Source organism: Salmo salar, chromosome ssa24 (assembly GCF_905237065.1).
Source record: "Salmo salar chromosome ssa24, Ssal_v3.1, whole genome shotgun sequence".
In the NCBI taxonomy this organism is placed as follows: Eukaryota; Metazoa; Chordata; class Actinopteri; order Salmoniformes; family Salmonidae; genus Salmo; species Salmo salar.
The window spans coordinates 36,258,326-36,282,626 of record NC_059465.1 but is presented as its reverse complement, the minus strand read 5'-3'; the positions used below and the strand labels follow the sequence as shown (position 1 = coordinate 36,282,626).

At 43.8% G+C, this 24,301-nt stretch overlaps 1 protein-coding gene across 2 annotated transcripts in view; it reads right to left on the bottom strand.

Moving 5' to 3' along the window:
- Positions 1-24,301, bottom strand: part of frmd3 (FERM domain containing 3) — an 85,619-nt gene that overhangs the window by 23,266 nt on the left and 38,052 nt on the right. For both annotated transcript variants that reach the window (XM_014172571.2, XM_014172574.2), the window contains exons 4-9: positions 15,751-15,829; positions 11,933-12,030; positions 7,830-7,953; positions 2,010-2,097; positions 298-386; positions 119-182 (exon numbers count right to left, since the gene is read on the bottom strand). In XM_014172571.2, the coding sequence (XP_014028046.1) occupies positions 119-182; positions 298-386; positions 2,010-2,097; positions 7,830-7,953; positions 11,933-12,030; positions 15,751-15,829 (542 nt within the window). The remainder of the gene's footprint in view (positions 1-118; positions 183-297; positions 387-2,009; positions 2,098-7,829; positions 7,954-11,932; positions 12,031-15,750; positions 15,830-24,301) is intronic.

Below are 24,301 nucleotides of genomic sequence, written 5' to 3'. Positions count from 1 at the left end.
GAGACAGGACGTGACTGATATTATACTACAGAGTTATGTTGGAGAAAATCTCTGGTAGGAAATATATTTACAAAATCGATTTTTGTGTTTGCAAACACAAAGAGATTTTGTGACGTACCTCTTTCTGAATTCCAATGACATAGAATGTTTTCCCCTCAAACTTCAGTTTGTTGACATCAGCCCTAGAATAGTAAACAATGGCAATTATGAGACTGAAGAATCAGACCACCACTGTTCTGGTAGTGAAGAGGTCATAGGTTAGAGGTTATTGGTGAGAGGTGAGAGGTGAAGGGTTACCATTTGAGCAGGTGGATTCTCTTGTTTCCCTGGAACACCACAAACCCAGTGGCAGTAAATCCCAGGAAGGCTGTGGATCCTGTGAAGTCCTGCAGACACACACAACAAAGCTCTGTGAAGGTAGAAGTTACCCATGTATACCAATCAGGCATGCACAGACAGCTGCCGAGGAGGCGATCTCAATATTTATCACCGCAGAAGGCTGAAAATGACTCGTCTTACTCTTCCTGACTACACGTCATTCCAATGCAAGCCTCACTGTCGTACAGTCATGTATCAGCTTCCAAAAATAGTTTTCTGAACTGTTGGTTGCTCATGTCAAGAGCTTTGTGATTTATATCTCTAAATGAAAAGTGCTCTGCAATTTATATTATTATTATTATTAACCACAGATCTAGGATCAGATAAGCTCCCCCCAAATCCTATCCTTATCAATTACGGGGATTAAATAATATCTGACTCTGGACCAGAGGTTGGTGGAATCGTCTACCTGCCCCTTATCAGATCACAGGCTGAGAGGCAGCAGAACTTGGCATTCTGGGATACAGAAAGACTGTCAGCAAGTGAAGCGTTGTCGCCATGGCAATGGCTACTCTACAAAAATTGTTCCCATAGACTTCTACAATCCAAATGTATGTAAAATGTACAGATAATTCAAATCCATGGGAACATATGATAGATAATCCTCTTGATAACATATGAACCAAAGCATATTTCATACAGTAGATTCCTGCCAAGAGTATACTACTGTAACACCACATGCAACCTCCCTCTGCAGCACAGTAAACATGTAGCCTGCTCACATCAAACATTCAAACCGAATTGATTTCAATATTCTCGGCCAATTTTTGTTGATTTCACACTCCATCCTTTTTCTTTCTGATTGGACGGTTTGTCTATGTGTTGAACTCGGTCTCCTGATTGGACAGTGTGTTTCTTAATGAGTGGAACATGACGGCTGTGATAGAAACTGCTTCCCTCTCATCCTCTCTGGCTGCAGTAAATGGATGGTGATACACTGACTCAGGCTTAAGCCACAGCTGCAGTTCATTCCTGAATTAAAAGGTGTTTATGACACAAGCAGAACAGATAAGCGAATCCTCAAACAAAATAAATTAAATATCTCCTTTAATCAGCTTAGAGTGCTTTGATACCCTGGATGTCAGAGTTTCCCATTCACACAGTGAGTCACTATGGCTGCGTTTACACAGGCAGCACAATTCTGATATTTTTTCCACTAACTGGTCTTTTGACCAATCACATCAGATCTTTTCATATCAGATTTTTTTGGAGCTGATCGGTTGAAAGGCCAATTTGTGAAAAAAATATCAGAATTTGTCAGCCTGTGTAAACTCAGCCAGAGAGGATGAGAGGGAAGCAGAGGAACACAGTCTCGATCACAGCCGTCATGTTCCACTCTTTAAGAAACACACTGTCCAATCAGAAGGAGACTGAGTTCAACAGATAGACAAAACATCCAATCAGAAAGAAAAAGGAAGGGGTGTGAAATCAACTACGATTGGCCGAGAAATTGAAATCAAATTGGTTTGAATGTTTGATGTGAGCAAACTACATGTTAATGTGGACTAACAACTCAATACGAGCTGTTTAATCAATCGTACAATCATTGATTATAAGTCACAGTTGCTACACTGGAATAAAGGACATGGAAAATAAAGGTGAGAGTTTGAGGGAGAAGTGGTGTGAGGTACCTTGCAGGGGTGAGGGTCCACTCCGTATGTCTCCAGGTTGTGTGCCCTCTGGAGGAGATGAAGCTCGGCCAGAGCAGAACACTGCCCCCTGTGGGATAGGAGAACAGTTAGTAACAAACCTACAGGCTAGTTTTACACCATGGGTGTAACAGACATGGGGCACAGTTATTACCCCAATAGAAACCGCTTTGTTTTGAGGTGAGTGCTCCATAAACACAAATCATGTCTGTCAGTGCTAAAGTAATGTCTGAGAAATACAACTATAATGTAGAAGGATATTCTAATGCTAGCTTTACATTTCTCTTGTTGTCGTTAGCTCAGTGTTAACCCATCTTTAGATTACCAGAGATGTTGCTCAGCAGCTTGTATTTGGAGTAATGAGTCTTTGCTTACGTTCATTAGTTGAAGTGGTGCTTGGCAAAGCACCTAGGTGACGCATGCTGCTTCTCTGCTGTTGGCTCTAAATCAACCTGCCTGAGCCTCAGTTTATATTATAACGCCTGTAAACACAACCCGCTGGTCCCAGCCAGCCACATTACATCATCTGGGAAAGGGACATGGGATCAGCAATGGCTTTATGTATCTGTATGTGTGAGTGTGTGTGTGTGTCTGTATGTGTGTCTGTATGTGTCTCCATGTGTCTGTATGTGTCTGTTTGCATCTGTGTGTGTCTGTATGTGTCTCCATGTGTCTGTATGTGTCTGTATGTGTCTGTATGTATTTGTATGTGTCTCCATGTGTCTGTATGTGTCTCCATGTGTCTGTATGTGTCTGTATGTGTCTCCATGTGTCTGTATGTGTCTCCATGTGTCTCCATGTGTCTGTATGTGTCTGTATGTGTCTGTATGTGTCTGTATGTATCTGTATGTGTCTGTATGTGTCTGTATGTATCTGTATGTGTCTGTATGTGTCTGTATGTGTCTGTATGTGTCTCCATGTGTCTGTATGTGTCTCCATGTGTCTGTATGTATTTGTATGTGTCTCTATGTGTCTGTATGTGTCTGTATGTGTCTATGTGTGTCTGTATGTGTCTGTATGTCTCCATGTGTCTGTATGTGTCTGTATGTGTCTCCATGTGTCTGTATGTGTCTGTATGTGTCTCCATGTGTCTGTATGTATCTGTATGTGTCTGTATGTGTCTGTATGTGTCTCCATGTGTCTGTATGTGTCTGTATGTGTCTCCATGTGTCTGTATGTGTCTGTATGTGTCTCCATGTGTCTGTATGTGTCTCCATGTGTCTGTATGTGTCTCCATGTGTCTGTATGTGTCTGTATGTGTCTGTATGTGTCTCCATGTGTCTCCATGTGTCTGTATGTGTCTCCATGTGTCTGTATGTGTCTGTATGTGTCTCCATGTGTCTCCATGTGTCTGTATGTGTCTGTATGTGTCTCCATGTGTCTGTATGTGTCTGTATGTGTCTCCATGTGTCTGTATGTGTCTGTATGTGTCTGTGTGTGTCTGTATGTGTCTCCATGTGTCTGTATGTGTCTGTATGTGTCTGTATGTGTCTGTATGTGTCTGTATGTGTCTGTATGTGTCTCCATGTGTCTGTATGTGTCTCCATGTGTCTGTATGTGTCTCCATGTGTCTGTATGTGTCTCCATGTGTCTGTATGTATTTGTATGTGTCTGTATGTGTCTGTATGTGTCTCCATGTGTCTGTATGTGTCTGTATGTGTCTCCATGTGTCTGTATGTGTCTCCATGTGTCTGTATGTGTCTGTCTGTATGTGTCTGTATGTGTCTGTATGCATCTGTATGTGTCTGTATGTGTCTCTATGTGTCTGTATGTGTCTGTATGTGTCTGTAAATCTGGGTATTCCTCCAAAGCTCCATTGTCCTGAGTCTACACAACTCTGCCAGGACCTAGGATCAAGGGAGATACTAAAGTGTTTTAGTACTATATCTCTTGACACAATGATGAAAATAATCATGGCCTCCAAACCCTCAAGCTGCATACTGGACCCTATTCCAACTAAACTACTGAAAGAGCTGCTTCCTGTGCTTGGCCCTCCTATGTTGAACATAATAAACGGCTCTCTATCCACCGGATGTGTACCAAGCTCACTAAAAGTGGCAGTAATAAAGCCTCTCTTGAAAAAGCAGAATCTTGATCCAGAAATTATAAAAAACTATCGGCCTATATCGAATCTTCCATTCCTCTCAAAAATTTTAGAAAAAGCTGTTGCACAGCAACTCACTGCCTTCCTGAAGACAAACAATGTATACGAAACGCTTCAGTCTGGTTTTAGACCCCATCATAGCACTGAGACTGCACTTGTGAAGGTGGTAAATGACCTTTTAATGACGTCAGACCGAGGCTCTGCATCTGTCCTCGTGCTCCTAGATCTTAGTGCCGCTTTTGATACCATCGATCACCACATTCTTTTGGAGAGATTGGAAACCCAAATTGGTCTACATGGACAAGTTCTGGCCTGGTTTAGATCTTATCTGTCGGAAAGATATCAGTTTGTCTCTGTGAATGGTTTGTCCTCTGACAAATCAATTGTACATTTCGGTGTTCCTCAAGGTTCCATTTTAGGACCACTATTGTTTTCACTATATATTTTACCTCTTGGGGATGTCATTCGAAAACATAATGTTAAATTTCACTGCTATGCGGACGACACACAGCTGTACATTTCAATGAAACATGGTGAAGCCCCAAAATTGTCCTCGCTAGAAGCCTGTGTTTCAGACATAAAGAAGTGGATGGCTGCAAACTTTCTACTTTTAAACTCGGACAAAACAGAGATGCTTGTTCTAGGTCCCAAGAAACAAAGAGATCTTCTGTTGAATCTGACAATTAATCTGGATGGTTGTACAGTCGTCTCAAATAAATCTGTGAAGGACCTCGGCGTTACTCTGGACCCTGATCTCTCTTTTGAAGAACATATCAAGACTGTTTCAAGGACAGCTTTTTTCCATCTACGTAACATTGCAAAAATCAGAAACTTTCTGTCCAAAAATGACGCAAAAAGATTAATCCATGCTTTTGTTACTTCTAGGCTGGACTACTGCAATGCTCTACTTTCCGGCTACCCGGATAAAGCACTAAACAAACTTCAGTTAGTGCTAAATACGGCTGCTAGAATCCTGACTAGAACCAAAAAATGTGATCATATTACTCCAGTGCTAGCCTCCCTACACTGGCTTCCTGTTAAGGCAAGGGCTGATTTCAAGGTTTTACTGCTAACCTACAAAGCATTACATGGGCTTGCTCCTACCTATCTTTCCGATTTGGTCCTGCCGTACATACCTACACGTACGCTACGGTCACAAGACGCAGGCCTCCTAATTGTCCCTAGAATTTCTAAGCAAACGGCTGGAGGTAGGGCTTTCTCCTATAGAGCTCCATTTTTATGGAATGGTCTGCCTACCAATGTGAGAGACGCAGACTCAGTCTCAACCTTTAAGTCTTTACTGAAGACTTATCTCTTCAGTAGGTCCTATGATTAAGTATAGTCTGGCCCAGGAGTGTGAAGGTGAACGGAAAGGCTGGAGCAACGAACCGCCCTTGCTGTCTCTGCCTTGCCGGTTCCCCTCTTTCCACTGGGATTCTCTGCCTCTAACCCTTTTACAGGGGCTGAGTCACTGGCTTACTGGTGTTCTTCCATGCCGTCCATGGGAGGGGTGCGTCACTTGAGTGGGTTGAGTCACTGACGTGGTCTTCCTGTCTGGGTTGGCGCCCCCCCTTGGGTTGTGCCATGGCGGAGATCGTTGTGGGCTATACTCGGCCTTGTCTTAGGACGGTAAGTTGGTGGTTGGAGACATCCCTCTAGTGGTGTGGGGGCTGTGCTTTGGCAAAGTGGGTGGGGTTATATCCTGCCTGTTTGGCCCTGTCCGGGGTATCATCGGATGGGGCCACAGTGTCTTCTGATCCCTCCTGTCTCAGCCTCCAGTATTTATGCTGCAGTAGTTTATGTGTCGGGGGCTAGGGTCAGTCTGTTACATCTGGAGTATTTCTCTTGTCTTATCCGGTGTCCTGTGTGAATTTAAATATGCTCTCTCTAATTCTCTCTTTCTGTCTTTCTCTCGGAGGACCTGAGCCCTAGGACCATGCCTCAGGACTACCTGGTATGATGACTCCTTGCTGTCCCCAGTCCACCTGGCCGTGCTGCTGCTCCAGTTTCAACTGTTCTGCCTGCGGCTATGGAACCCTGACCTGTTCACCGGACGTGCTTGTTGCACCCTCGACAACTACTATGATTATTATTATTTGACCATGCTGGTCATTTATGAACATTTTAACATCTTGACCATGTTCTGTTATAATATCCACCCTGCACAGCCAGAAGAGGACTGGCCACCCCTCATAGCCTGGTTCCTCTCTAGGTTTCTTCCTAGGTTTTTGGCCTTTCTAGGGAGTTTTTCCTAGGGAGTTTTTCCTAGCCACCGTGGTTCTTTCACATGCTTTGCTTGCTGTTTGGGGTTTTAGGCTGGGTTTCTGTACAGCACTTTGAGATATCAGCTGATGTACGAAGGGCTATATAAATAAATTTGATTTGATTTGATTTTGATTTGTATGCATCTGTATGTGTCTCCATGTGTCTGTATGTATCTGTATGTGTCTGTATGTGTCTGTATGTGTCTCCATGTGTCTCCATGTGTCTGTATGTGTCTGTATGTGTCTGTATGCATCTGTATGTGTCTGTATGTGTCTGCATGTGTCTGCATGTGTGGCTGTATGTGTGTCTGTATGTGTGTCTGTATGTGTGTCTGCATGTGTGGCTGTATGTGTGTCTGTATGTGTGTCTGTGTGTGTTTGCGTGTGTCTGAGTGTGTGTCTGCATGTGTGTATGTATGTGTCTGCTTGTATCTGTATGTGTCTCTGTATGGGTGTCTGTGTGTGTCTGCTTGCATCTGTATGTGTATCTGTAAGTGTGTCTGTATGTGTGTTTGTGTGTGTCTGTGTGTGTCTGTATGTGTCTGCTTGCATCTTTATGTGTATCTGTAAGTGTGTCTGTATGTGTCTGTATGTGTCTGTGTGTGTCTGTATGTGTCTGTGTGTGTATGCATGTGTCTGTATGTGTGTCTGTATGTGTGTCTGTATGTGTGTGTGTGTCTACGTGTGTGTCTGTATGTGTGTCTGTATGTGTCTGTATGTGTGTGTGTCTGCATGTGTCTGTATGTGTGTCTGTATGTGTGTCTGTGTGTGTGTCTGTGTGTGTGTCTGCGTGTGTGTCTGTATGTGTGTCTGTATGTGTGTCTGTGTGTGTGTCTGCATGTCTTTCTGTATGTGTGTCTGCATGTGTTTCTGTATGTGTGTCTGCATGTCTTTCTGTATGTGTCTGCATGTGTTTCTGTATGTGTGTCTGCATGTGTTTCTGTATGTGTGTCTGCATGTGTTTCTGTATGTGTCTGTGTCTTTGTGTGTCTGTATGTGTCTGCGTGTGTGTCTGCGTGTGTGTCTGCGTGTGTCTGCCTGTGTGTCTGCCTGTGTGTCTGCCTGTGTGTCTGCCTGTGTGTCTGCCTGTGTGTGTATCTGTGAGTGTCTGCATGGTAGAGATATGGTTAGATCAGCTGCTGGAGTCGATGACGTGTTTTACAGTTTCGCTTCAGTGCTGTTTGCACTATTTATGATGTGCTGGCAAAGAATTATAAAATGCAGGTGTAGCGAAAAATTCAGAAGGTTGTAAAACCATCTGGGACCCTATTTCTGTTTAATAGCAGCTGAGAAGAAGAAGAGAGGAAGTCAGTAAAATCTAAGTAAAATTCTGCTGATGTCATGATGCCAACTTAGTGTTTACAGTGGATGCTGTTGTATTCAGTGTCAAGGTGTCTCAGTGTTGTAGTTGTTAGACTACAAATCCCACAATACCTCAGCTCATTCTTGTGAATATCGATGATCTTCCTCTCCAGTTTAAGCGACTGCTTGGGGAACAGTTTGAAGTCTTGGATGTAGTCTGGCGGGTGTTCGTCTTGGTCATAGTCCCCTAGTTCAGCTGGGAAGGGTTATGACATGGTTAGCAGAGGGTTACAAAATGGTTAGCAGAGGGTTACAACAAGGTTATGCCTTCCCTGTAGCTCAGTTGGTAGAGCATGGTGTTTGCAACACCAGGGTTGTGGGTTTGATTCCCACGGGGGGCCAGTACAACAAAAAAAAAATGCATGAAATGAAAATGTATGAAATGTATGCATTCACTACTGTAAGTCGCTCTGGATAAGAGCGTCTGCTAAATGACTAAAATGTAAATGTTAGCAGAGGGTTATGAAGCGGTTAGTAGAGGGTTATGAAATGGTTAGCAGAGGGTTATGAAATGGTTAGCAGAGGGTTATGAAATGGTTTGCAGAGGGTTATGAAATGGTTAGCAGAGGGTTATGAAGCGGTTAGCAGAGGGTTATGAAATGGTTAGCAGAGGGTTATGAAATGGTTAGCAGAGGGTTATGAAATGGTTAGTAGAGTGTTATAAAAAATGGTTAGCAGTGCAATGTACCTGTAGCTTTATTACAGGCTTATCCTGCAGCTAACACACATCACTTTAATAACAGCCTAACAAAGTATGCATGGGGACTTGTTCTCATTAAACAGCAATACTGATAACGACCAGCAGGAGGCCCTGTGCTTTAACTACGTCAGTTAGGCTGTGTTCCAAATGACACCCTATTCCCTACATAGTGCACTACTTTTGACCCTGGTACCCTGGTGAAATGGAGTGCACTAAATAGGGAACGGGGTGCCATTTGGGACGTATCCATAGTTACCTCAGCTCACTTCATCATATTCTCCTCTCTAGGGAGCCTAGCCAATCAGAAGAGTAGGGGCTAAGATATACTGTATGTTGTAACAGACATGGGGATTAGTTAGTGATATGACATAGTTCAATCCTTTTGGAACCCACATCAAACACTACCAGCCTGAGACTCTCACTGTGCTGTTAATTGGCACCGTGGAGTCGTTCAGGGATGGTTGGATGTGTGTCAGCTTAAGTGTTGAGGTCTATTACTCTGGGCTGCTGTCAAGTTGTATTACTCTGGGCTGCTGTCAAGTTGTATTACTCTGGGCTGCTGTCAAGTTGTATTACTCTGGGCTGCTGTCAGGTTGTATTACTCTGGGCTGCTGTCAGGTTGTATTACTCTGGGCTGCTGTCAGGTCGTATTACTCTGGGCTGCTGTCAGGTTGTATTACTCAGGTTGAATTTCTTCTCTCAAGTTGTATTACTCTGGGCTGCTGTCAAGTTGTATTACTCTGGGCTGCTGTCAAGTTGTATTACTCTGGGCTGCTGTCAAGTTGTATTACTCTGGGCTACTGTCAGGTCGTATTACTCAGGTTGCATTTCTTCTCTCAAGTTGTATTACTCTGGGCTGCTGTCAGGTCATATTACTCTGGGCTGCTGTCAGGTCGTATTACTCTGGGCTGCTGTCAGGTTGTATTACTCTGGGCTGCTGTCAGGTTGTATTACTCTGGGCTGCTGTCAGGTTGTATTACTCTGGGCTGCTGTCAGGTTGTATTACTCTGGGCTGCTGTCAGGTTGTATTACTCTGGGCTGCTGTCAGGTTGTATTACTCTGGGCTGCTGTCAGGTCGTATTACTCTGGGCTGCTGTCAGGTCGTATTACTCTGGGCTGCTGTCAGGTCGTATTACTCTGGGCTGCTGTCAGGTTGTATTACTCTGGGCTGCTGTCAGGTCGTATTACTCTGGGCTGCTGTCAGGTCGTATTACTCTGGGCTGCTGTCAGGTCGTATTACTCTGGGCTGCTGTCAGGTTGTATTACTCTGGGCTGCTGTCAGGTTGTATTACTCTGGGCTGCTGTCAAGTCGTATTACTCTGGGCTGCTGTCAGGTCATATTACTCTGGGCTGCTGTCAGGTCGTATTACTCTGGGCTGCTGTCAGGTTGTATTACTCAGGTTGCATTTCTTCTCTCAAGTTGTATTACTCTGGGCTGCTGTCAGGTTGTATTACTCTGGGCTGCTGTCAGGTTGTATTACTCTGGGCTGCTGTCAGGTCGTATTACTCTGGGCTGCTGTCAGGTTGTATTACTCTGGGCTGCTGTCAGGTTGTATTACTCTGGGCTGCTGTCAGGTCGTATTACTCTGGGCTGCTGTAAAGTTGTATTACTCTGGGCTGCTGTCAGGTTGTATTACTCTGGGCTGCTGTCAAGTTGTATTACTCTGGGCTGCTGTCAAGTTGTATTACTCTGGGCTGCTGTCAAGTTGTATTACTCTGGGCTGCTGTCAAGTTGTATTACTCTGGGCTGCTGTCAGGTTGTATTACTCTGGGCTGCTGTCAAGTTATATTACTCTGGGCTGCTGTCAAGTTGTATTACTCTGGGCTGCTGTCAAGTTGTATTACTCTGGGCTGCTGTCAAGTTGTATTACTCTGGGCTGCTGTCAAGTTGTATTACTCTGGGCTGCTGTCAAGTTGTATTACTCTGGGCTGCTGTCAAGTTGTATTACTCTGGGCTGCTGTCAAGTTGTATTACTCTGGGCTGCTGTCAAGTTGTATTACTCTGGGCTGCTGTCAAGTTGTATTACTCTGGGCTGCTGTCAAGTTGTATTACTCTGGGCTACTGTCAGGTTGTATTACTCAGGTTGCATTTCTTCTCTCAAGTTGTATTACTCTGGGCTGCTGTCAGGTCGTATTACTCTGGGCTGCTGTCAGGTTGTATTACTCAGGTTGCATTTCTTCTCTCAAGTTGTATTACTCTGGGCTGCTGTCAGGTTGTATTACTCTGGGCTGCTGTCAGGTTGTATTACTCTGGGCTGCTGTCAGGTCGTATTACTCTGGGCTGCTGTCAGGTTGTATTACTCTGGGCTGCTGTCAGGTTGTATTACTCAGGTTGCATTTCTTCTCTCAAGTTGTATTACTCTGGGCTGCTGTCAGGTCGTATTACTCTGGGCTGCTGTCAGGTTGTATTACTCTGGGCTGCTGTCAGGTTGTATTACTCAGGTTGCATTTCTTCTCTCAAGTTGTATTACTCTGGGCTGCTGTCAGGTCGTATTACTCTGGGCTGCTGTCAGGTCGTATTACTCTGGGCTGCTGTCAGGTTGTATTACTCTGGGCTGCTGTCAGGTCGTATTACTCTGGGCTGCTGTCAGGTCGTATTACTCTGGGCTGCTGTCAGGTTGTATTACTCAGGTTGAATTTTTTCTCTCAAGTTGTATTACTCTGGGCTGCTGTCAGGTTGTATTACTCTGGGCTGCTGTCAGGTCGTATTACTCTGGGCTGCTGTCAGGTCGTATTACTCTGGGCTGCTGTCAGGTCGTATTACTCTGGGCTGCTGTCAGGTTGTATTACTCTGGGCTTCTGTCAGGTCGTATTACTCTGGGCTGCTGTCAGGTCGTATTACTCTGGGCTGCTGTCAGGTCGTATTACCCTGGGCTGCTGTCAGGTCGTATTACTCTGGGCTGCTGTCAGGTCGTATTACTCTGGGCTGCTGTCAGGTTGTATTACTCTGGGCTGCTGTCAAGTTGTATTACTCTGGGCTGCTGTCAAGTTGTATTACTCTGGGCTGCTGTCAAGTTGTATTACTCTGGGCTGCTGTCAAGTTGTATTACTCTGGGCTGCTGTCAAGTTGTATTACTCTGGGCTGCTGTCAAGTTGTATTACTCTGGGCTACTGTCAGGTTGTATTACTCAGGTTGCATTTCTTCTCTCGAGTTGTATTACTCTGGGCTGCTGTCAGGTCGTATTACTCAGGTTGCATTTCTTCTCTCAAGTTGTATTACTCTGGGCTGCTGTCAGGTCATATTACTCTGGGCTGCTGTCAGGTTGTATTACTCAGGTTGCATTTCTTCTCTCAAGTTGTATTACTCTGCTGACGGAAGCGTTTGAGTAGGGATGAGAGATCTCAGCTTGGAGAGTAGGGCCAGGGTTCATATCGTTTGAGAAAGTACTCGTACTAATGAGTCAGGTATCACAGCGAATCTATTGTTAATTCCTGTGCATGTAAATGAGCGTGATGATGTCAGAGCGGGGCTCACCCTGTACGATACAGGCCCCCAGGTAGGCTGCGTCAGCAAAGGGGCACAAGAGACGACCGTGGTAGACGTCCCTCTTCAGCTGCAGATAGAGTAGATACCTGCACAGAGACGCATACAGGGGTCAACCATAGACACTGTGCCTGCTTATAGACACATGGTTACTCAAGATACACTGTAGCCTGCCATGCTGAATGCATACAGTGCATTCGGAAAGTATTCAGACCCCTTACCTTTTTACATATTTTGTTACGTTACAGCCTTATTCTAAAATGGATTAAAGTACTTTTTTCCCCCTCATCAATCTACACACAATATATACCCCATAATGATTTTTTTTTGCACATTTATAAAAAAAAAAAAAAAAAAGGATTTATATAAGTATTCAGACCCTTTACTATGAGACAAGAAAATTGAGCTCAGGTGCATCCTGCTTCCATTGATCATCCTTGAGATGTTCCTACAACTTGATTGGAGTCCACCTGTGGTAAATTCAATTGAATGGGCATGATTTGGATAGGCACATACCTGTCTATGTAAGGTCCCACAGTTAACAGTACATGTCAGAGCAAAAACCAAGCCGTGAGACAGGATTGTGTCGAGGCACAGATCTGAGGAAGGGTACCAAAACATGTCTGCAGCATTGAAAGTAACCCAGAGTAAGAACACAGTGGCATCCATCATTCCTAAATGGAAGAAGTTTGGAACCAAGACTCTTCCTGTATCTGTCCGCCCGGCAAAACTGAGCAATCGGGGGAGAAGGGCTTCTGAGTTCCTCTGTGGAGATGGGAGAACGTTCCAGAAGGACAACCATCTCTGCAGCACTCCAACAATCAGGCCTTTATGATAGAGTGGCCAGACGGAAGCCACTCCTCAGTAAAAGGCACATGACAGCCCGCTTGGAGTTTGCCAAAAGGCACCTAAAGGACTCTCAGACCAGGAGTGTGCAGCTGAACACTATGCTGGAAAACACCCGGTTTGTTATTTTTGATTAAAACTGATAAACTCTGATACACAAAATTATCTGGTCTGTTGAAACCAAGATTGAACTCTTTGGCCTGAATGCCAAGCGTCACATTTGGAGGAAAATTGGCACCAACCCTGCAGTGAAGCATGGTGGTGGTAACATCATGATGTGGGGATGTTTTTCAGCAGTAGGGACTGGGAGACAAGTCATGATTGAGGGAAAGATGAACGGAGCAAAGTACAGAGAGATCCTAGATGAAAACCTGCTCCAGAGTGCTCAGGACCTCAGACTGGGGTGAAGGTTCACCTTCCAACAGGACAACGACCCTAAGCACACAGCCAAGACAACGCAGGAGTGGCTTCGTGACAAATCTCTGAATCTCCTTGAGTGGCCCAGCCAGAGACCGGACATGAACCCAATCAAACATCTCTGGAGAGACCTGAAAATAGCTGTGCAGCGAAGCTCCCCATCCAACCTGACAGAGCTTGAGAGGATCTGCAGAGAAGAATGGGAGAAACTCCCTAAATACAGGTGTACCAAGCTTGTAGCGTCATACCCAAGAAGACTATTGGCTGTAATCACTGCCAAAGTTGCTTCAACAAAGTACTGAGTAAAAGGTCTGAATACTTATGTAAATGTGATATTTCAGTTTTTTATTTGAATACATTTGCTAAAATTTGAACAGAAAAAAAAATCTTTGTCATTATGGGGTATTGTGTGTAGATTGGTGAGGGAAAAAAAATATGTAATCCATTTTAGAATAAGGCTGTAACGTAACAAAATGTGGAAAAAGTCAAGGGGTCTGAATACTTTCCGAATGTACTGTCAAACTAATGATCAAACTCCATCATCATAATTGTCACACTTTACATGACATGAATGGTCTTCAACACAAGTAGAATTTATAAACAACATACTATGGTGGTAGAACCATGTCATGACCCATAAAGACAGTATCCACATCCACTAAAAGCATTTTTAAAACCAATGTGCCATTGCCATTAATTATACCACTCCGAGATCAGTTGCTATGGGAATCACCCCTACAAGAGATCGGTTACCATGGCGACCTCTACCACAGTTACTATGGACACGGCTTCAATAGTTATTACTTGTGCAAATGTGTCCCGTTACTGGAGAGAAGATGAAAAACCATAGACATCTGTACCATAGAAACCATGGAGAGTGGCATTGTCCAGAAAACTTCCAGAGGCAACTGACAACCTACATAATCACGTCAGAAACAAACATGCATGCACGCACACAAAGAACACTGACTCAACTTGTACTAATACACACACACAGACGGCACACACTCACCCACAGATGCAGGGACTAAACCCGAGCAAGGCCGATTAAAAGAAAAACATGAAAAATTCAATGGAACTAAAAAGCCGACTGCGTCTGAATGGGTTTATTTATAAAGGTTGTCTGGTATAACTAGAGCTACCGACAGATCAATAACATCTATGTCACGCCCTGACCATAGAGAGCCCTTGGATTCTCTATAGTGGTTTAGGTCAGGGTGTGACTAGGGGAGTGTTCTAGAATGTGTATTTCTAGGTTGGTGGTTTTGTATGGTTACACTCCATATCTCCTCTTCTCAAAGACTCTGTCACTCTTTTCTCTGTGATGTAACTATTGTCCTCTGGCTCTCTTTCTAGGACTTGTCATGTGGTTGAATGTGTGAAGTCAACCATGCACTCAGATTACTATGGGGACAGCACATTGATCCACAACAACAACACAGCCACTGTTGCAACCAGAAACACTACACAGACTAGTAGAATGAATACACTCCAATATAGAATCTTCTATGAATGTGCATGTGCAGTACTGCATTTATTTTGTACTGTATTACATTACTGTATTACATTACTGTATTTCATATGTAATAGTCTGGAATGTATTTACTGCACTGATACTTAGACACATTTCCAAGCGGCTCTGAGACCATGCAGACGATTGAATGGTGAATTCTAGGGTGATGTAGACCTCCATAGCACCCTGTGATGCGTACTACATCATGTTAGACACCGAGAGAGTTTAGACTCAGAGGCCTCTGTGTATGCTCCAGTGACCAGCGCCATGCGTCACTAATGGCCAAGCTCTAATGCTGCTGTTTGGGGTTGGAGAGCCCTACTTCTGCCCCTAGAGGTCCCCGCTCCACCCCCCCCAACCCCTAGACTCTCAAACTCTTGTTCCACGGCACTTTACCTCTGGAGCTAATGGTGCTCTTACCTCCATGTCAAATAGCACTTTACACAACAGCCAGAGATGAAAAACACTAAGAAGGAGCATCTGAAGGGAGGGATAGAGAGATGCTTCACATCTCAGATGGAGAGCATGCAGCATGCTGGGAGAACAGATTCATAGTAATCACTGAACATTCTCTCTCTCTCTCTCTCTCTCTCTCTGTCCAAATGTGAAAATATGAGAGAATCACAAAAACACTGAGCAGTTCCTAACACTTCTCTGTGATGTCTGCAATACACAACTGCTGAGGGTCATGTCTCGAGCGAAAACAGTTTTCAGGTGTTTGTTGAAAGCAAAGACGGGTAGAAAGCATTTTTAACATGTTACAATTCAATTTGTATTACAATAAAATGTGTTAGTGTTTAATATTTGTATTTCCAATATGTTTTTAGCATGTACATTTCCGACAGGGCTGGGAGAGAGCAGCAGTTATCCCAGCATCGCCTGCCAAATTGTCCATGAAATAGAACCAGAAAAGGCCATCATCAAATCCCCTCCTGTCTGCTCGCTTAGACAGCCTCGGATAATGTTAGGAACCAGTCATACTTAGGAAATGAATGACAAGTGTTCTCTAGCCAATCAGCATCAAGGTCACTACCTGGTGAGCTCCTCTTTGATCTTCATTGGCTCGTGAGGGTAGAATTTGACCCGGAAGCACATTGTGTAGGGCTGCTGAGCTGTTAAAAACAAACACAAAAAAGGAGCGTGAGAAAAGAGATGAAAGAGGGGAGAAGAGAGGAGAGACAAGAGGGACAGAGAAAAAAGAGAGAGAAAGAGAGAGAGAAGATAGACAGAGTGAGACTATTTTTGATCATTCATTTGTTAATGATCATGACTGTAATTATTCACACTCACAGAGGAGGTATTTAACTGCTAGCGATGAGCAGGACTCTTTCATGGGTACTCACACACTAATGAGTAAAAGATGAACCAGTTTGCTTTTCTAACTATATTTTCTCCTGGGCTCCTGAGTTCTTCTGCAAACAGATGAGAGTTGGATAAATGTAGATAAACTTCCATTTTTTTTCGCAAGGCTCTTATACAGGATACTAACCTCAACATGAAAACCTTCAATCCACATCACAATTCCACACCTAAAACCTTGATTTCAGGACAACATTACCTGAATGGACTATTAATACCAAGGACTATCATGAAAAAACTTCTAACAAACCAAAACTTGCAGAAGAAACACAGTGGAACCTGGAAATACCATCCAACACAACACAGAGTGAGTAATGTTCAGTCTGAACCTACTTCTGAAGGCAAAAGTAAAAGACAATAATCTCTAGGTAATTGTGTTATATAAAGCTTAATAAATAAGGCTACTAAACTACCAAGCTGCTAGGACAGAACTGACCTCGCTGCAACTTCAATTAGCACTGAAGTGTGAAGTGAGAGGTGTGAAAATTCTTGAGCTTAACAATGGCAGGAGAGTTTCACAGCTCCCCCCACCCAAATGCAGAGGCCTTTGAAGCCCCCATGGCTTATCCCTGGGCAGAGGTCATTACAATACGGTACCCCATGGATATTAAAAATAACACTGAACGGAATAAGGACAATACAGAGACACTATTTGCTAACTGCTAGAAAGAGGGGAACATAAGCAACTTAGTGTTCCACAAAGACCAGGCATGGCACAGTGCTATAAGAGCACACTACCCTTATGTCAAGAGAGAGGGTATTGGCCCAGGGTGGAAACTCACAATACTAGACACTGAGGAAATTGAAACAACCTCTGTCAACGTGTACAAGTCTGGGACAGTAATGGTGCAGGGCATCCTCATGCAGTTCTAGCAGGACTTACGGGATCAAAGAGAGAGCACAGCAGGAAAAAGCTCTCTCTCTGTGATGACTCGCCCATCCGGAGCGAGTCTAATCACACCTCTTCAAACTGTCCTGCAGACGAGGACAGTCACCAACCCAGCACTGAACACACCCAGGTCCCACAACTGCACTGCTCCTCCATCACTGAGAGGGATACATTCACACAGCTGGAGAGAGACATGGTGGAGCTCAGAGAGCTAGTCCACACAATCCAGACAGAACAAACCCACAAAACAGACCAGCACAACAACACCCCCCAACAAGACCCGGAGGGCAGAAGGTGGAGATGGACGGCTGTCTGAGAGAGCTGGCTGCTCTACGGACTGAGGTGAGAGAAATTAAAGAGGCACACAAGGCACTGAATGAGGAGGTGACAAAGCTGAGGTGTGACAGAGTGCAGGACACCCCCAGAAAAGCCAGCAGAACAGCACACCTCAGACCCGGACCACAACCTCAACACCACAATGGGACAGACAACACAGGACCCACCAACCCAACAGACCACACCCCCTCCTAACAGCCTCCTGTCAGCTCCCCTGATTGCTCTCTTGACAACCCCCACATATCCACTGAGGACACAAAAGCCAGAGATTGTGCTCCTCATTGACTCAAATGGAAAATACATTCAAGAGGAAAACTTTTTCCCAAACACAAAGTGGCTAAACTCTGGTGCCCAAACACTAGGCATGCCCTGGAGTTGTTGTCAGAGAACAGACTAGGGTCCCCCAGCTTCATCATCATTCACACGGACACAAATGACCTGAGGGCCCAGCAGGAAAGGGTGGCCACAGCACTCAAGGGAGTGAATGAAAAAGCTTCTTCCACTTCCTCCAACGCACAAGTGGTTATCTCCACCCTGCTACCACGAAAATACTTTCACCTTGCCACCATACAACAGGTGAATGCAAGCATTTTGCGCGACTGTGCCTCAAAACCTAATGTAAACCTGGCCCGCCATTCCACCCTGGACTTGAACAGCCTTTCCAACCAGGTCCACCTCTACAAGGCAGCAATCCCAACTTTTACCAGGACCCTGAAGGACGTTACCCTCAACCGTAGCCCCAGCACCTCACACAGAGCAACAGACACCCTGCCCAGACCAGCGAGACACCCTCCCAGACATGCAAAACCCCCTCCTGAAGGACCTACACCCAGACTACAGCATCACCAGCCACACCAAGAGGACCTACACCCAGACTACAGCATCACCAGCCACACCCCAACCAGCCAAGACCACACCAAGCAAAACCTGGCCACACCCTATATAGGCCTCCCCATATCAGACCTATGCCCCGTCTGCCCACTCCATGCCCCCGGCCCCTGCGGCAAGGACCTCAACATGACAGCAGGACATATGCCCAGGCCGTGAGCAGAGCAACAGGCCCAACCCCCACTATTACACCCGCCCAAGCCCCATCCTGCCACCTAAGAGGTATGTATCAGATGCTCAACATGCTCTGCTCACACCTACTGTGATGGTCCGGGCCTAAACCACACAAAAACAACACTAGACACTATGGAATACAAAGCTCATCCTGGAATATACAAGGTCTGAGGTCATCTGCCTTTGGCCTAAAGAGCAGGAACCCAGACTTCATCAAAGAAATTGGAAATACAGACATTTTCATCCTACATTTGGTATAGAGCAGACCTAACCCACTCTATTAAATTAATCAAAACAGGAACATTTTACATCTGTCTAGAAATGAATAAGGAAATTATCTCAACAGAAAAAAATGTCCTCATATGTGCTACCTATATCCCCCCAATAGAATCCCCATACTTTAACGATGACAGCTTCTCCATCCTGGAGGGGAGATCAACAATTTCCAGGCCCAGGGACATGTACTAGTCTGTGGCGACCTAAATGCCAGAATTGGACAAGAACCTGACACCCTCAGCACACAGGGGGCCAAACACCTACCTGGAGGTGACAACATTCCCTCCCCCATACGCCCCCATGACACGACTACGACAACATAACAAACAGAAATGGGTCACACTCACAACTCCTGCAACTCTGTCGGACGCTGGGTATGTCCATAGTCAATGGTAGGCTTCAAGGGGACTCCTACGGTAGGTACACCTATAGTTAATCTCTTGGCAGTAGTACTGTAGACTACTTTATCATTGACCTCAACCCAGAGTCTCTTAGAGCATTCACAGTCAGTCCACTGACACACCTATCAGATCACAGCAAAATCACACTCTACTTGAACAGAGCTATGATCAAATCATGAGGCATCAAAGCAAAAGGAACTGAATAATATTAAGAAATGCTATAGACGGAAGGAAAGTAGTGAGGAAATCTACCAAAAACAATTAGGCAACAACAAATTCAATTGCTTCTAGACAATTTCCTGGACAAAATGTTTCACTGTAAGAGTAAAGGTGTAAACATAGCAGTAGAAAACCTAAACCGTATATTTGACCTCTCAGCTTCCCTATCAAATCTAAAAATGTGAAGCAGACAACCTAAGAAAATTAACAACAATGACAAATGGTTTGATGAAGAATGTAAAAACCTAAGAAAGAAATTGAGTAACCTATCCAACCAAAAACACTACGGTGAAACACTAAAACAATACAGAAATACACTACGGAAAAAGAAGGAACAGCACGTCAGAAATCAGCTCAGTGTAATTGAAGAATCCATAGAATCTAACCGCTTCTGGGAAAATTGAAACACACTAAACAACAATTAAACAGACACTTTTTGGCTCTATAACAAAGAACAAACAGCAAAAACATATACATGATCAAATACAAATCTTAGAATCAACTATTAAAGACTATCAGAACCCACTGGATTCTCCAGTTACATTGAAAGAACTACAGGACAAAATACAAACCCTCCAACCCAAAAAGGCCTGTGGGGTTGATGGTATCCTAAATAATAAAATATACAGACCACAAATTCCAATTGGCTATTCTTAAACTCTTTAAGATCATCCTCATCAGTTCTGGCATCTTCCCCAATATTTGGAACCAAGAACTGATCCCCCCCCAATCCACAAAAGTGGAGACAAATTTGACCCCAATAACTACCGTGGGATATGCGTCAACAGCAACCTTGGGAAAATCCTCTGCATTATCATTAACAGCAGACTCATACATTTCCTCAGCAAAAACAATGTACTGAGTAAATATCAAATTGGCTTTTTACCAGATTATTTTACTACACACCATGTATTCACCCTGCACACCCAGTTGACAAACAAACAAACCAAAACAAAGGCAAAGTTTTCTCATGCTTTGTTGATTTCAAAAAATAATTTGACTCAATTTGGCATGAGGGTCTGCTATACAAATTGATGGAAAGTGATGTTGGGGGAAAAACATATGACATTATAAAATCCATGTACACAAACAACAAGTGTGTGTTTAAAATAGGCAAAAAACACAAACATATATATATATATATAGAGAGAGAGACTCTGCATGCAGAATTCTGCAAACATATCCTCTGTGTACAATGTAAAACACCAAATCATGCAGGCGAGCAGAATTAGGCCGATACCCGCTAATGATCAAAATTCAGAAAAGAGCCATTCAATTCTACAACCACCTAAAAGGAAGCTATTCCCAAACCATCCATAACAAAGTCATCATCTACAGAGAAATTAACCTGGAGAAGAGACCCCTAAGCAAGCTGGTCCTGGGGCTCTGTTCACAAACACAAACAGACAGACCCCACAGAGCCGCAGGACAGCAACACAATTAGACCCAACCAAATCATGAGAAAACAAAAAGATAATTACTTGACACATCGGAAAGAATCAACAAAAAAACAGAGTAAACTATAATGCTATTTGGCCCTAAACAGAGAGTACAGAGTGGCAGAATTGTATTTATTTTTATTTATTTCACCTTTATTTAACCAGGTAGGCTAGTTGAGAACAAGCTCTCATTTGCAACTGCAACCTGGCCAAGATAAAGCAAAGTAGTTTGACACATACAACAACACAGAGTTACACATGGAATAAACAAACCTACAATCAGTAATAAAGTAGAAAAATCTATACACAGCATGTGCAAATGAGGTAGGATAAGAGAGATAAGGCAATAAATAGGCCATGGTGGCAAAGTAATTACAATATAGCAATTAAACACTGGAATGGTAGATGTGCAGAAGATGAATGTGCAAGTAGATACTGGGGTGCAAAGGAGCAAGATAAATAAATAAATAAATACAGTATGGGGATGAGGTAGATTGGATGGGCTATTTACAGATAAGCTATGTACAGGTGCAGTGATCTGTGAGCTGCTCTGACAGCTGGTGCTTAAAGCTAGTGAGGGAGGTAAGAGTCTCCAGCTTCAGAGATTTTTGCAGTTCGTTCCAGTCATTGGCAGCAGAGAACTGGAAGGAGAGGCGGCCAAAGGAAGAATTGGCTTTGGGGATGACCAGTGAGATATACCTGCTGGAGTGCGTGCTACGGGTGGGTGCTGCTATGGTGACCAATAAGCTGAGATAAGGCGGGGCTTTACCTAGCAGAGACTTGTAGATGACCTGGAGCCAGTGATTTTGGCGACGAGTATGAACTGAGGGCCAGCCAACGAGATCGTACAGGTCGCAGTGGTGGGTAGTATATGGGGCTTTGGTGACAAAACGGATGGTACTGTGATAGACTGCATCCAATTTGTTGAGTAGAGTGTTGGAGGCTATTTTGTAAATGACATCACCGAAGTCGAGGATTGGTAGGATGGTCAGTTTTAGGAAGGTATGTTTGGCAGCATGAGTGAAGGATGCTTTGTTGCGAAATAGGAAGCCGATTCTAGATTTCATTTTGGATTGGAGATGTTTAATGTGAGTCTGGAAGGAGAGTTTACAGTCTAACCAGACACCTAGGTATTTGTAGTTGTCCACATATTCTAAGTCAGAACCATCCAGAGTAGTGATGCTGGACGGGCGGGAAGGTGCGGGCAGTGATTGGTTGAAGAGCATGCACTTAGTTTTACTTGCATTTAAGAGCAGTTGGAGGCCACGGAAGGAGAGTTGGAATACCTGACCTCTGTGACTGACCCAAACTTAAGGAAATCTTTGACTATGTACAGACTCAGTGAGCATAGCCTTTGCATTGAGAAGGCTGCCGAAGGCCGACCTGTCTCTCAAGAGAAGACAGGCTATGAGCTGCACTTCCTAACCTCCTGCCAAATGTATGACCATATTAGAGACACATATTTACCTCAGATTACACAGACCCACAAAGAACTCCCATATCTATTGGGTGAAATACCACAGTGTGCCATCACAGCAGCAATATTTGTGAACTGTTGCCACAAGAAAAGGGCAACCAGTGAAGAACAAACACCATTGTAAATACAACCTATATTTATGTTTATTTATTTTTCATTTTGTACTTTAATTATGTGCATATCATTACAACACTGTATATAGACATAATATGACATTTGAAATGTCATTATCCTTTTGGAACTTTTGTGATTGTAATGTTTACTGTTCATTTTTATTGTTTGTTTCACTTTTGTTTATTATCTATTTCACTTGCTTTGGCAATGTAAACATGTTTCCCATGCCAATAAAGCCCTTAAATTGAAATTGAATTGAGAGAGCATAGAGAGCATGCATTTAGAGTGAAAAATGCCCCTGGAGGACACAAGTATTTGTTTGCTTTGAACTTGAAGTCCTATAAAGTTTCATAATTCTAGCCCAAGAGGACAGCGAAGAAGACATACATGATGGAGGGGTTTCGTCCCAACTTGTACCACTATTCCCTATACTGTATAGTACACTACTTTTGACCAGAGCCCTATGCGTCCACTATATGTGGAAATAGGGTGCCATTTGGGACCCACCCCATGATTGATAGGTTGAAAAACAGGAGGAAGTCATCACTGAGTGCCAGTGCTGACTGAGTTGACTAAAGTTCCCGTATATACCAGCTGAATTCTCAGTGGCATTATCTGGAGAAACAGACAGAAGATCAATAATAATAAACACAAAGATCCTAAATAACCTAAGCTGCTTATTCCTGAGTCTTGAGGAACAGAGTGATATTTAATAACATTTCCAGAGGACCCTATTGCCAAACACACACATAAGTAGGCACGCACACACGCACATGTACACACACACACACCTAATGTGTGAAGGAAACTCGCCAGAGGGATATGGGAAGTGTCAGTTCAGCTCAGACATATCAAGAACCCACCCTCCATCCTTTTGTCTCATCCTCTCAATCACTCCCACATTCTGTCTATACTGTACACTTCCCTTACAAGTTCTCTGTCTATCTTTAACTCCATACATATCTCATCTCTCCCTCATCTTCTCTTTCTCATCCAATCTGATCTCTCTTTTTGCCACCGTCTCTCTCTCCATCTGCCCCCGTACTCCCTCTCTCTCCATCTGCCCCCGTACTCCCTCTCTCTCCATCCGTACTCCCTCTCTCTTCATCCGAACTCCCTCTTTCTCTAACTGCCTTTTTCTCTCTTCCTCTCCCTCCCTTTCTCTTCTATTGCACATGTTCTAGAGCTGAGCGCATGAGTAATAGTTTCTTGATTAATTTATGCTCTGGGAGAAAGAGCGAGAAAGAGAGAGAGATATTGAGAGAGAGAGAGCGAGAGAGATACTGAGAGATATTGAGAGAGAGGGAGAGAGAGATATTGAGAGAGAGATATTGAGAGATATTGAGAGAGAGAGAGAGAGAGAGAGATACTGCGAGAGAGAGAGATTGAGAGAGAGAGATTGAGAGAGAGAGATATTGAGAGAGAGAGAGCGAGAGAGATATTGAGAGAGATTGAGAGAGAGAGATATTGAGAGAGAGAGATTGAGAGAGAGCGAGATATTGAGAGAAAGAGAGAGATTGAGAGAGAGACATTGAGAGAGAGAGATATTGAGAGAGAGACATTGAGAGAGAGAGAGAGAGAGAGAGATATTGAGAGAGAGAGAGAGAGACAGAGAGAGATATTGAGAGAGAGAGAGCGATTGAGAGATATTGAGAGAGAGATATTAGAGAGAGAGAGATATTGAGAGAGAGAGAGAGAGAGAGAGAGAGCGATTGAGAGAGAGAGAGAGAGAGAGAGAGAGAGATATTGAGAGAGAGAGAGAGAGAGAGAGAGAGAGAGAGAGAGAGAGAGAGATCACTTTTGTATATTATCTACTTCACTTGCTTTGGCAAAGTTAACATATGTTTCCCATGCCAATAAAGCCCCTTGAATTGAATTGATATTGAGAGCGATGAAGTTCATTGAGCATTAGAGAAGAAATGAACATGTAAATCTACTAAATGCTGTTAATGCCCACACATTCAGCTCTATCTCCACAACACTGTCCATAACCAGCGCAGAGAGGATTTAAT